Here is a 14,178-nt window from a genome sequence, read left to right on the forward strand (position 1 = left end):
CCGCTCACCAGTCGGTCACGCGGATCCTCATCCGCTCGCACATGGAAGGGAACTGGGAAAAGGGATACGGGAAGAGGGTGAGTGGCGCTGGGGACAGCGGGAGGGGACCTTGGGGACACCCGGGCTCACCATGGCTGGCAGCGTCAGGCACTGGTTCCACTGGGGGTTGGCGTTTTTCTCCAGGATCCGGGAGCAGAGCTGGAGGGGTGGGATGGGAAGAGGGAAAAGTTGGTGCCGTCCCAGGAAAGCGGCTGTTGGCCCAGTTCATGGAGCTGGGAAGCCTCAGATTCCCTAAAATCCGGCTTCAGCTTCCCTAAAATCTGGCCTCAGCTTCCTTAAAATCTGGCCTCAGGTTCCCCAAAATCCAGCCATAGATTCCCGAAAGTTGAGGCTCAGGTTCCCCCAAATCCAGCTTCAGGTTCCTGAAATCCAGCCTCAGGCTTCTCAAAATCCAGCCTCAAGTTCCCTAAAATTCAGCCCCAAAATCCCTAAAATCCACACTCAGGCTCCTCAAAATCCAGCCTTTGATTCCCTAAAATCTGGTTCTAGCTTTCCGAAAGTTGAGGCTCAGATTCCCCCAAATCCAACTTCAGATTCCCTAAAATCCAGCCTCTGGTTCCCAAAAATTCAGCCTTAGCTTCCCGAAAGTTGGAGTTTACATTCCCCCAAATCCAAGTTCAGGTTCCTGAAATCCAACCTCAGGCTTCTCAAAATCCAGCCCCAAGTTCCCTAAAATCTGTCCCCAAATTCCCTAAAATCCACACTCAGGCTCCTCAAAATCCAGCCTTAGATTCCCTAAAATTCTGCCTCAGATTCCCCCAAATCCAGCCTCAGGTTCCACAAAATCCATCCCCCATTCCACGGGGTTCCTAAACCCCCCGGTGCAGGAGGCAGAGGATGTTTCGGATTTCCCAGGGATCTTCCCTCCTTGGGACCAGCAGGATCACATTTGCCCCATTGCAGGAGCAAATTTCCCCATTCCAAGACCAAATTCCCACATTCCAGGACCAAATTCCTCCAAATTCAAAGATCAGATTTCCTCATTCAAGGACCAGGCTTGGGGATCCAGAGGGAATGTCCCACTGCCATCCCAGCTCCAAGGACATCCCACTGAAATCCCAATCCCAGGGGTCAAAAGGGAATGTCCCACTGCCATCCCAACCCCAAGGATATCCTGCTAAAATCCCAATCCCAAAAACCCGGGAGGGAATGTCCCAGCTCCAACGACATCCCACTGAAATCCCAATCCCAGGGGTCAAAAGGGAATATCCCACTGCCATTCCAACTCCAAGGACATCCCGATGCCACCCCAATCCCAAAAACCTGGGTGGAACTGTCCCACTGCCATTCCAGCCTCAAGGACATCCCACTGAAATTCCAATCCCAGAGACCCGGGAGGCACCATCCCACTGAAATCCCAGCTCCAAGGACATCCTGCTGCCATCCGCATCCCAAATACCTGGGTGGGAATGTCCCGCTGCCATCCCAACCCTGAGGACCATGAGAGGTCATCCCGCTGCCATTCCCAATCCCAGGATCATCCTGGTACCATTCCCAATCCCAGGATCATCCCGCTGTATATCCCAGTCCCAGGATCATCCCGCTGCCATTCCCAATCCCAGGATCAACCCGCTGTTATCCCAGGGCTGGGAACACTCCACTGCCATTCCCAATCCCATGGTCATCCTGGTGCCATTCCCAATCCCAGGATCATCTGGGTACCATTCTCAATCCCAGGATCATCCCGCTGCCATTCATAATCCCAGGATCATCCCACTGTTATCCCAGCCCTAGGAACACTCCACTGCCATTCCCAATCCCAGGATCATCCCGCTGCCATTCCCAATCCCAGGATAATCCCGCTGCCATCCCAATCTTGGGTTCCTCCCGCTGCCATTCCCAATCCCAGGATCATCCCGCTGCTTTTCCCAGTCCCAGGATTATCCTCCTGTTACCCAGCCCTGGGAACACCCTGTTACCATCCCAGTCCTGAGCACATCCCACTGAAATCCCAATCCCAGAGATCTGGGAGGGAATGTCCTGCTGCCATTCCCAATCCCAGGATCATCCATCATCCCGCTGCCATTCCCGATCCCAGGATCATCCTGGTACCGTTCCCAATCCCAGGATCATCTGGGTGCCATTCCTAATCCCAGGATCATCCCAGCGTTATCCCAGCCCCAGGAACACTCCACTGCCATTCCCAATCCCAGGATCATCCCGGTACCATTCCCAGCTCCAGGATCATCCCGCTGTATATCCCAATCCCAGGATCATCCCGCTGCCATTCCCAATCCCAGGATCATCCCACTGTATATCCCAATCCCACGAACACCCCTCTGCCATCTCAATCCCAGGATCATCCCACTGCCATCCCAATCCCAGGATCATCCCACTGCCATCCCAATCCCAGGATCATCCCACTGCCATCCCAATCCCAGGATCATCCCACTGCCATCCCAATCCCAGGATCATCCCACTGCCATCCCAATCCCAGGATCATCCCACTGCCATCCCAATCCCAGGATCATCCCACTGCCATCCCAATCCCAGGATCAACCCGCTGTTATCCCAGGCCTGGGAACACTCCACTGCCATCCCAATCCCAGGATCATCCCGCTGCCATCCCAATCTCGGGTTCCTCCCACTGCCATTCCCAATCCCAGGATCATCCCGCTGCCATTCCCAATCCCAGGATAATCCCGCTGCCATCCCAATCTTGGGTTCCTCCCGCTGCCATTCCCAATCCCAGGATTATCCCGCTGTTATCCCAGTGCCAGGAACACTCCACTGCCATCCCAATCCCGGGTTCCTCCCACTGCCATTCCCAGGATCCCGGCGGATCCCGCTCCACTGACCGTTTTCCCGGCAAAGCTGACTTCCACGAAGGGATCCACCAGGTTCTTCTTGTTGCTCTCGAAGCCAAAGATCTGCCGGACGTTGTCCATGACGGCATCATCCACTGGGAAAAGAGGGAGGTGCCAAAACCCATGGAATTCCAGGGGGTCCCAGCCGTCCCACCAGCAGGACGAGCATTCCCATGGAGGAGACGCTCCCCAGGCGGGAAAAGCAGGGGGATAAAACCAGTTTGGACCAGTAAGAAACCCCTCTCCCATAAAACTGCCTGACATCCTTGGATTACGAAACGGATCATTCCCTTCTCCAGGCCCTAATTCCTGCCCGGAATGTCGCGATTCCGAGGGATCTGAGGGGAAAACCTACTCTGGGGCAAATCCTCGGCTTTGAAGATCTTGAGGCAGAACTGGGCGGCCCTGAGGGTGACGCCGGTGGGGCGCAGCAGATTGGCCTCGATGTCCTCCTTGTCCTCGGACACCTCCTTCTTCTCCAGCTGTGGGAACAGGACAGCGGGAAAAGTCACCCTGGATTCGGGAACGAGCAGGAAAATCCCAAAAGAGAGAGGCTGGGTGGATTTGCCATCCTTGGAAGTGTCCAAGGTGAGGTTGGACAGGGCTTGAAGCAACCTGGGATAGTGGGAAGTGTCCCTGCCCATGGATGGGATGGGATTTAAGGTCTCCTCCAAACCCAAACCATTCCAGGATTCTGGAGCTGTTTTGCTCTGGGAGAGCTGGGAATGTTCCCCTGGAGAAGGGAAAATGCCAGGGAATGCTCAGAGTGCCTGGAGGGGCTGCAGGAGAGCTGGAGAGGGACTGGGGACAAGGCCTGCAGGGACAGGAGCCAGGGAATGGCTCCCACTGGGAAAGGGGAGATTGGGCTGGGATCTTGGCAAGGAATTCCTGGCTGGGCTGGAATTCCCAGATTTGCTGGGGCTGCCCCTGGATCCCTGGCAGTGCCCAGGCCAGGTTGGACACTGGGGCTTGGATCCAGCTGGGACAGTGGGAGGTGTCCCTGCCCATGGGAACTGAATGGGATTTAAGATCCCCCCAGCCCCAACCACTCCAGGATTCCATAAGAAAGTGCAGCACTTTTCCCCCAAAACAGGAAAATCCAAGCTGTGGCTTCCTTGGGAATGGCCATGGTGGTTGGTGGCTCTTGGCCGGAATATCCAAGAGCTGGAATGTCCCAGGGATGGAATGTCCCAGGGCTGGAATGTCCCCCCATTCCCATCAGGAATACTCACGGGAGCTTCATCTCCAGGCCCCAGCACGCAGGCGCTGACCTTCAGGTAGCCCTTGGCTCCTGCGGAAAAATCCTCCGGATCCGAGAGGAGCAGCCACTTCCTGCGGAAAGCGTGTTCTGTGGGAAAACGCGGAAAACCAGGAATTAGTCCTTGGATGTGCAGGGAGGTCAGGGGTGCTCCTGGGTGGTGTTTAAATGAAAATCATGGAATGGGATAAGGGAATATTTCAGTTCCTTTCCCGGGAAGGGACCAGGGAAGAGGGAGGGGTCTTTGGAACAAAATTCCTGGAAAAACTATGGATGCTCCACCCCTGGAAGTGTCCAAGGCCAGGTTGGATGGATTTGGATCCACCTGGGATGGTGGAAATTTTCCCTGGATGGAACTGGATGATCCTTAAGGTCCCTTCCCACCCAAACCATTCCAGGATTCCGTGGTCATGGATTTGGGGCTCCTCTATGGAAGAGCTGGGATGTGTGGGCGCATTTCCCAAAAAAAACCCCAAAGGAATTTCCCAAGGCTCACTTGGCTCGGAGTAAACGGTCTCCACATCCATCTGCGGGATTAAAGGAAAAGGAGATTCCAGAGTTCATCCAGAGCAGGAAACACCGGGAAAAGGGGATGGGATCTTACCCGGAATTCCCCGATCACCGAATCCGTGCGGAACGACCGAGAATCCACGACCTGAAAATGAGGAAAAATGGGCGATCCAGCCCAAATCCTGCCGGGATGGAGGATCCTGGGGAGCAGGGGGGGTTTGCCTGGGAAGGGGAGAATTCCAGGATTTCCCAACACTCACCGTGAGGAAGATGGGAGCATCAAACAGCTCCGATGGGGACTCGAACACGTTGAAGAAAAAAGTCTGTGGAAAACCGGGATGAGGATGAGGCGTTATCCCAGTTTTCCCCCCTGAGCGCATTCCCACATCCCGGCCTTTCCCGGGAATCGCTGGAGTGGGAATTCCCGCTGACCTCATCGAAGAAGGGGCTGTTCCCTTTCCGGATCCGCGTTCTCCGGGTTTGTCCGGCCACCGTCACCTTCACCACCGGCCGGATCTGGATCCCGGGAAGCTGCCGGGCCTCGATGACCCTCACCCGGATCTGGGATGGGATGGAGGACACAGAATCATCAGGGTGGGAATCACCGGGATCATCCCATGGGATGCAGGACAGGGAATTACCAGGATCTGGGATGGGATGGAGAACAGGGAATCACCAGGATCATCCCACAGGATGGAGGACAGGGAATCACCAGGATCATCCCATGGGATGGAGGACAAGGAATCACCAGGATCATCCCACGGGATTGAAGAAAGGGAATCAATGGGATCATCCCATGGGATGGAGAATGAGGAATCACCAGGATGAGAATCACCAGGATCATCCCACAGGATGGAGGACAGGGAATCACCAGGATCATCCCACAGGATGGAGGACAGGGAATCAGTGGGATCATCCCATGCAATGGAGGACAGGGAATCACCGGGATGGGAATCAACAGTTACCATCCCATGGGATGGAGAACAGGGAATCACCAGGATCTGGGATGGGGTGGAGGACAGGGAATCATTGGGATCATCCCATGGGATGGAGGACAGAGAACCACTGGGATCATCCCATGGGATGGAGGACAGGGAATCACCGGGATCATCCCATGGGATGGAGGACAGGGAACCACCATGGGATGGGATGGAGGACAGGGAATCACCAGAATGGGAATCACCAGGATCATCCCATGGGATGGAGGACAAGGAATCACCATGGGATGGGATGGGATGGGATGGGATGGGATGGGATGGGATGGGATGGGATGGGATGGGATGGGATCACCAGGAATGGGATGGGATGGGATGGGATGGGATGGGATGGGATGGGATGGGATGGGATGGGATGGGATGGGATGGGATGGGATGGGATGGGATGGGATGGGATGGGATGGAATGGAGGATGTGGAATCACCAGGATCATCCCATCGGATGGAAGATAAGGAATCATCAGAATGGGAATCACCAGGATCATCCCATGGGATGGAGGACAAGGAATCACCATGGGATGGGATGGGATGGAGGACGTGGAATCACCAGGATCATCCCACAGGATGGAGGATGTGGAATCACCAGGATCATTCCATGGGTTGGAGGACAAGGAATCACCAGGACAACCTGCAGGATTTTATGGGAACAGCTCATCCCACCTGGAAATCCTGTGGTTTGTTGGACAAGGGTTTTTTGGGAGAGCTCCTCCTCCTCCTCTTCACCCCCTGGATGTGATTCCCGGACGGTTTCCTTGGGAGTGAGGGCGGCTCCGAGCCCGGTGCTCCCGAGGACGCCGAGGGCTCCGTGTCCCCCGCGGCCTCCGGATCTTCCGTGTCCTCCTCTCCGGCCGTCTCTGCCCAGCGGGAGAAGGGAAATATGGGATTTGGGAATGGGTTTGTGTGAAAAACGCTAATCACTTGTTTTCAAAATTTTAAAAGTTTAATAGTAATTAAAAAAAGATTATAAAAATAGTAATCTAATCTGAGTAATAATAATTTGGACAATCAGGATTTAGGACAATATGAGACAATAACGACAAAGAGTTACGGACGTCTGGGTACTTTTTCCAGGCAGCACAGGCCCGGGAAAAAGGACACGCTTTAACAAAAGGAGTAATCTTTAAGAGCAATAGTCTGTTGCATATTCATCCACTTCATACATGATGCATAAATTCTATTCAAACACAGGATTTTGTCTGGTCAGTGTCAGCTTTTTCTCCTAATCCCCACAGCGCCAAAGAGGCTGAACGGAGCTCATCTCTTCTTGTTAGGAAAGCAATAAATTCTTTTCTCTGAAAGATTTAGGTGTCTGGTGGTTGTTTATTTGATAAGAGTGTCTCCTTCTTTTCTTAGAGGGAGAGAAAAGAAAAACAAACTACACTAAAACAGTTCTTATTTGTGACAAAAAAATTACTTTCTAATTACAAGACTACATTCACTATTAAAATGTTAACACAGCGCCACTAATCCATACATCAAAATCTATTTGGGAAATATCTGCGTAGAGCCATATAATATGCATTTCTCACAGTTTGGATCCCAAAAACCGGGATGGGGAGGGGCTGTGGTTACCCGTGACCGTGTCCAGCTCAGCTGCAGCCGGGACCGGCTCTGGAGGGGCCGGAGGAGGGAAAAGCGGGATAGCGCCAGGAGGGGGGATGTAGGACACCTGCAGGAACAGGGAGGCCTGGAAAACAGGGAATGAGTGTCAGAGAGGCTGGGATGGGAGAACTGGGATCAAACTGGGAGGGAAGGGATTCAGACTGGTCTCAAACTGGGAGCTGCTACTGGGAGGGACATTGCTCAGACTGGACCCAAACTGGGAGCCCCAACTGGCCATACCATGGCTTGTACTTGTCTCAAACTGGGAGCCCCAACTGGCCCCAAAATGGGAGCCCAAACTGGCCACACCATGGCTTGTACTGGCCCCAAACTGGGAGCCCCAATAGGTCCCACACTGGGAGACCCAGCTGGCCATGCCATGGCTTGTACTCGTCTCAGACTGGGAGCCCAAACTGATCTCAAACTGGGAGGATTCCTGGCCATGCCATGGCTTGTACTGGTCCCAAACTGGGAGCCTCAGTTTGTCCCAAACTGGGAGCCCCAGCTGGCCATGCAATGGCTCATACTGGTCCCAAACTGGGAGCCCCAACTGGGAGCCCCAACTGGTCCCAAACTGGGAGCCCCAACTGGTCCCAAAATGGGAGCCTCAGCTTGTCCCAAACTGGGACCCCCCCTGGCCACACCATGGCTCATACTGGTCCCAAAATGGGAGCCCAAACTGGCCACACCATGATTCATACTGGTCCCAAACTGGGAGCCCCTACAGGTCCCACACTGGGAGCCCCAACTGGTCCCAAACTGGGAGCCCCAGCTGGCCATGCCATGGCTCATACTGGTCCCAGACTGGGAGCCCATGCTGGCCATGCCATGGCTCACACTGGTCCCAGACTGGGAGCCGGGCACTCACCCCGGTGCTCTCCTTGCGCGAGTCCAGCAGGGGGAGGTTGAACGAGGCCGCCAGGCTGGGAGTGCCCAGAACATCCCGGAGCGGCACCCGGGATTCTCCCAAAAACCTGCGGGAAACAGGGAGAGGGCTCAGGGCTGCTCCAAGGGCATCCAAACCATTCCAGAGACAAGGATGGGAGTCTGGAGGAGGCCACAGAGATGGAGCCAGGCTGGGAGAGCTGGGAATGTTCCTCTGGAGAAGGGAAAACTCCAGGGAATCCTCAGAGTGCCTGCAGGGGCTGCAGGAGAGCTGGAGAGGGACTGGGGACAAGGCCTGCAGGGACAGGAGCCAGGGAATGGCTCCCACTGGGAAAGGGGAGATTGGGCTGGGATCTTGGCAAGGAATTCCTGGCTGGGCTGGAATTCCCAGATTTGCTGGGGCTGCCCCTGGATCCCTGGCAGTGCCCAAGGCCAGGCTGGGATGGGGTTTGGAGCAGCCTGGGAGGTGCCAGCCGGAATCTTCCTGCTCCGGGATCCAGGACCCTCCTCCCATTTTCCCGTGGCTATTTATGGGCACCGAGCAGTTGGAGCAGCCCCAAATTCCAACCCCCTTGGATTTCAGCCCAGCAGCAATTCCAGCCTCGGCTCCAGCCCTGGAATCAGGATCCTTCCCACCCCAGGCCGCATTCCCAACCTCTTACCCCTAAAAATAAATCCCTTCCTCCATTTTTTTTCCCTTTTCCAAGCAGCTCTCCCACCCCACAGAGCCGGGAAAGGCCGGGAATCACTGGAATCCCTTCCATCCTCACCCAGCAGGAGCCCCCGATCCATGGGGAACCCCTGGAATGGGGCGAGGGGGGCACCGGGATCAGCCGGAGGAAGGAAACCGGAGGCTCCGCTCCCGCCACCGTTCCCGGCCCTGCCGGCGCCTTGGGAATGATCTTGGCAGCCCTTCCCAAATCCCGGCCAAGCGTCCGAAGTGTCCGTCCCCAAACAACCACCCCCTGTGTACTCCCGACCTTCCGACGCTGGAATTTCCCCCGGATTCCGAGCGAAGCAGCCCAAAAATGCAGCTCCAGCCTCCCACGGCCATCCCACAGCGGGAATCCGCAGGGTCTGGGAAGAGCCGGATGAATCCCGGGAGTGGGGAAAGGGAGAAGGGGCCGTGTCCAGCTCCGGAATTTTTCCCCACCTGTTTCTCCCCACGGTTTCATGGTCCTTGACCACCACGGTGAGTTCGGCATCGGGATCCAGAGGGATTCCCTTCAGATCCCACTCGAATCCCTGGAAAAAAGAGGAGAGAGAGGCCGGGATCAGTGTCCGGAAATGCAGAACCCAAGTGCCAAACCCCCTCGGAATCACAGCATTCCCAAAGCCAAACTTCCCAGCAAATCCACCGGGAAAAGTTGCCTTGGGAAAAAATTTTCCTTGGCCATGGATTACCAGGAAGGAGCAAATCCCAGGAGCTGCTCCAGTCCCAAATCTGTGCCCGTTTTCCCAACAAATTCCCTTTTTTTTTTTGAATTTTGGCCCATGGGAGCTCAAAGACAAGGTTGGAAGGGAAAAAGTGCTGGAAAATTTTCCATTCCATGAAAATTCCTTGAAACATTCATGCCAAGTCTGGATAAGACTTTGATGGAATGGGAAGAGGTTGGAATTCTGCCTGGAATTCCAGAGCAGAAAGGGAATGATCCCAAACTTTCCATGGGGCAGAAGCCCCAGGGAATCACTTGGACTAGGGATCATTTTCTGGGAACAGGGATAAATCCAGGGACTGGGAATTCTCACCTCATTCCAGACAGGATTCACGTTGTTCTTGATGACCTTTGTCCTCTTCTTGACACCTGGAAGGAGAAAAACCGGGATTGGGATCTTCCCAGGGTTTGGGAGCTTCCCAAGGATCAGGATCCCAGAACGAAACCCTGATCTCAGCTCGGCTGAGCTTCCAGGGATTCCCAGAATTCCCAGGACGAGGATCAGGCTCCATTCCCTGATCCCAGCTGGAGCTGAACATCCAGAAATTCCCAGGACCAGGACCCTGGGATTCAGGGATCCCACAGTTTCCAGGGATGGGAAATCAAAACGTCAGGATCCAGGAACTGGATCCCATTCTGTCCTTCCAGCTGGAGCTGAACTTCCAGAAATTCCCACAACTCCCAGGAGCGGGATCAGATCCCATTCCCTGATCCAAGCTGGGGCTGAGCTTCCAGTGATTATTCCCACAATTCCCAGGAGCAGGATCAGGGCCCTTTCCCTCCTCCCAGCTGGAGCTGGGCTTCCAGAAAATTCCCAGGATGAGGACTGGATCCCAATCCCTGATCCCAGGTGGGGCAGAACTTCCCAGGACCAGGATTGGATCCCATTCTCTCCTCCCAGCTGGGGCTGAGCTTCCAGAAATTCCCACAGTCCCCAGGATCAGGATCCGGCCCCATTCCCTGTTCCCAAGGAGGGCTGGGAATGCAGAGATTGGATCCAGGATCCCACTTGGATCCCCAGCCCTTCCAGGCTGGAAAATGTGCTGGAAAATCCCTTGGAACCCCCTCGTTGCTGTGCCTCAGTTTCCCCAGGAGCATCCAAAGGTTCCTGAGGACTGGGAATTCGGGGTGGGAAGAGCCACAGGAGAACCCAAACATTCCACTCCCTCCATTCCCAAACCTCGGGGTCGTGCCTCAGTTTCCCCAGGATCCCCCAAAAGCCGCGGGTGGGAATCCCGGGATTCCCCCAAATCCAGCATTCCCCAATCCCGGGAATGCACCCACCCCCCTCCCAAAGCCACGCACCCCCCACAATGGAGGTGACTCAGATCCCGGGAGACTCCGGCATATTCCAAATATTCCCGGTTTTCTGCTCTTTTCGCACCGTTCAGCGACTCCTTCCCTATTTGGGACTGGGGAAGAGCCGAGCTTCCCGGCTCTGGGAATATGGAAAACTCATCCCGCTGGTTTTCCTCTTCCAGAGATTCATTCCCATCTCGTTCCTGATTTTTTTTTTTTTCCCGGGATTCAGAGCCCTGGAATTGCCCTGGATCGGGATTTGGTTGAAGATGGAGCTCCCTGGATTCTCTGGAGGGATCCCGGTGGGAGCGGGATCAGCAGCACCCCCATTCCAAATGGAAAACCTGGACCAGGAGCCGCTCGTCCTTCTCCCTAATTTTTGTTAAAAATTGGAAATTTTTTCCCATTTTTTCGAACTCCGGGAAAATGCCAGGGCAGCGCCGTCCTCCAGAGGGAATGTTGGGGGTGCAAACCCCTCCGTTTTCCCAGGAAATCCATCCCTCGGGAATGGGATAACCCCTGCTCCATGTGGGATTATTCACATCCATCCCAGCGCAGAATTCAAGGATTTAAAGGGATGGAATTCCCAGGGATATTCCAGCGTGGATGTAAAAACTTTGGGATCAAGGGGATAAAAGCTGCAAAGCAAAGGATTTTCCAAGGATTTAGGAGCTTCCCAGATCCCAAATTTTCCTGGGAGCTGCTCCCAAAGCAGCTAAAAAACATTCCAAACCCTCCCTTCCTTCCCAAAAAAAAAAAAAAATCCAAAATCGGGATTCCCTCACCTCGGAACGTCAGGCTGGCCACGGGATCGCTTTGTTTATCCCGCTTTTCCAGGCCGGGAAGTTGGGAAGCCCTTTGGAGCAGGCAGCGGAGCATGGCCGGGATCGGGAAAGCCGGGATCGGGAAAGCCGGGATTGGGAAAGCCGGGATTGGAAAAGCCGGGACCGGGAAAGCCGGGGTCGGGAAAGCCGGGACCGGGATCCGCTCTCCCTTATCCCATTCCCAGCCCCTTTTCCCGGTCCGGCCCATCCCGGCACGGGAACGCCCCTGGAGGGGCTGGGAAAAAAACCCGGGATCGTGGGAAGAGAGCTGGGATTGGGGGGAGATGGGGAGGGCGGGAGTTGGGAATGAATCCCCGGGATTCAGGGAGGCTGCAATTCCCAGGGACGGCCAAACAGAGGGATTTGGGAATGCCGGGAACACCGGGGATGGGGAATAAATCCCTGGGATTCAGGGATGGTCCCGGTTCCAAGGATGCCCCAGCACCGGGATCCAGGGAATCTGCAAATCCCTGGGATGGGGAATCAATCACGGGATCCAGGGAATTAGAGGTGGGAAATGAAACCCTCGGGAGCCAGGAATGCTGGGAACATCCAGGATGGCAAAACCTCGGGATTTGGGAATGCTGGGAATCCCAGGGATACCCAAATGGGAATGCTGGGAACTCCAGGGATGGGGAGTAAAATCCTGGGATTTGGGGATGCTGCAATTCCCAGGGATGGGGAATTTAATAACTGGAAATTCTGGAATTTAAACACTGGAAATTCAGGAATTCTGGAAATCCCAGGGATAAACTGGCACTGGGATTTGGGAATGCTGGGAACACCAGCGATGGGAATGAAATCCCTGGGAATTTCAGGATGCTCCAAGACCTGAGGATGACACAGCAGCAGGATTTGGGAATGCTGCAATTCCCAGGGATGGGGAATGAAACCCTTGGGAATTCAGGAATTCCAGAAACCCCAGGGACAACCTGGCACTGGGATTTGGGAATGCTGGGAACCCCAAAAATGGGGAATGAACCCCTGGGATTCGGGAATGTTGGAAACCCCAGGGACCGGGAATAAAATCCTGGGATTTGGGAATGCTGGAAAGCCCAAGGATCCCCCAAACCCTGGGATTTGGGAATGCTGGGAACCTCAGGGATAGGGAATGAATCCCTGGGATTTGGGGATCCTACAATTCCCAGGGATGAGAAATCAAAACATCGGGATCCAGGAATTCTGGAAATCCCAGGGAAAACCCGGCACTGGGATTTGGGAATGCTGGGAACACCAGCAATGGGAATAAATCCCTGGGAATTTTGGGATCCTTCAAGGCCTGAGGATGACCCAGCACCAGGATTTGGGAATGCAGTGAACCTCAAGGATGGGGAATGAATCCCTGGGATTCAGGGATCCCACAATTCCCAGGGATGAGAAATCAAAACATTGGGATCCAGGAATTCTGGAAACCCCAAGAATATCCCAGGACTGGGATTTGGGAATGCTGGGAACCTCAGGGATGGGAATAAACCCCTGGGAATTCCAGGATGCTCCAAGGCCTGAGGATGACCCAGCACTAGGATTTGGGAATGCTGCAATTCCCAGGGATGGGGAAGGAAATCCTTGGGAATTCAGGAATTCTGGAAACCCCACGGATCCCCCAAACCCTGAGATTTGGGAATGCTGGGAACTCAGGGATAGGGAATAAATCCCTGGGAATTTTGGGATCCTTCAAGGCCTGAGGATGACCCAGCACCAGGATTTGGGAATGCTGGGAACCTCAGGGATGGGAAATAAATCCCTGGGAATTTGGGGATCCTACAATTCCCAGGGATAAGAAATCAATACATTGGGATCCAGGAATTCTGGAAACCCCAAGAATATCCCAGGACTGGGATTTGGGAATGCCAGGAACCCCGGGGATGGGGAATGAACCCCTGGGAATGTTGGGATCCTACAAGCTCTGAGGATGCTGGGATTCGGGAATTCCCGGGAGCACCAAAACCCCAAAATCTGGGAATCCGGGATGAGCTGAACACCGGGAATGCCACACCCACACCGGGAGAATCCCGTGGAAAACCGGGAACGCTCCCTCCCCCAGGAACACCCGGGAAATCCCAAAAAGCCGCTTTTTCCCATAAAAAAACCAAAAACATTTAAAAATCCCAACCAACCCGTGACGTCACTTTGTCCCCTCAATGTCACTTTTGTCCCCAGGGGGAAAGGACCACGCGAAGGGACCCCGGGAAGGGACAATTCCCAAATTTGGGATTTTCCCCTCCCCCCCTCCGCACGGAAAATCCCAAAATATCCGCGGCGGGGCCCGGGGGTGGCTTTAGGGGGGTCCCCAAGTGCCACTAGCGGGGTGGCGACACCGAAGAGGGGACAGCGGGGGACCCGCGGCTCTCCCAACCCCATCCCAACTTGTCGGGCCAAAATTCCCTCAAATTTATCCCAAAAACCCCAAAATCCCGATATTTTTTCCCCCCATCTGGAGCTTCTCACTCTGCAACGGGGAGGGGACACCAAAGGGGTGGCGGCGACAAACGGGACAAGGGGG

The 14,178-nt window shown here is 54.7% G+C and overlaps 1 protein-coding gene across 1 annotated transcript in view; it reads right to left on the reverse strand.

Annotated features, from left to right (window-relative positions):
* The window catches only part of DYSF (dysferlin), an 81,886-nt gene that overhangs the window by 67,301 nt on the left and 407 nt on the right, over window positions 1-14,178 (reverse strand). The window contains exons 2-15 of the mRNA XM_031065169.1: window positions 9,866-9,921; window positions 9,270-9,361; window positions 8,100-8,205; window positions 7,202-7,316; window positions 6,290-6,483; window positions 5,068-5,196; window positions 4,896-4,958; window positions 4,730-4,780; window positions 4,622-4,652; window positions 4,100-4,215; window positions 3,223-3,349; window positions 2,859-2,962; window positions 130-198; window positions 9-52 (exon numbers count right to left, since the gene is read on the reverse strand). Coding sequence (XP_030921029.1) covers window positions 9-52; window positions 130-198; window positions 2,859-2,962; window positions 3,223-3,349; window positions 4,100-4,215; window positions 4,622-4,652; window positions 4,730-4,780; window positions 4,896-4,958; window positions 5,068-5,196; window positions 6,290-6,483; window positions 7,202-7,316; window positions 8,100-8,205; window positions 9,270-9,361; window positions 9,866-9,921 — 1,297 coding nt within the window. The remainder of the gene's footprint in view (window positions 1-8; window positions 53-129; window positions 199-2,858; window positions 2,963-3,222; window positions 3,350-4,099; window positions 4,216-4,621; window positions 4,653-4,729; window positions 4,781-4,895; window positions 4,959-5,067; window positions 5,197-6,289; window positions 6,484-7,201; window positions 7,317-8,099; window positions 8,206-9,269; window positions 9,362-9,865; window positions 9,922-14,178) is intronic.

This window comes from Geospiza fortis, unplaced genomic scaffold, assembly GCF_000277835.1.
Source record: "Geospiza fortis unplaced genomic scaffold, GeoFor_1.0 scaffold1004, whole genome shotgun sequence".
In the NCBI taxonomy this organism is placed as follows: domain Eukaryota; kingdom Metazoa; phylum Chordata; class Aves; order Passeriformes; family Thraupidae; genus Geospiza; species Geospiza fortis.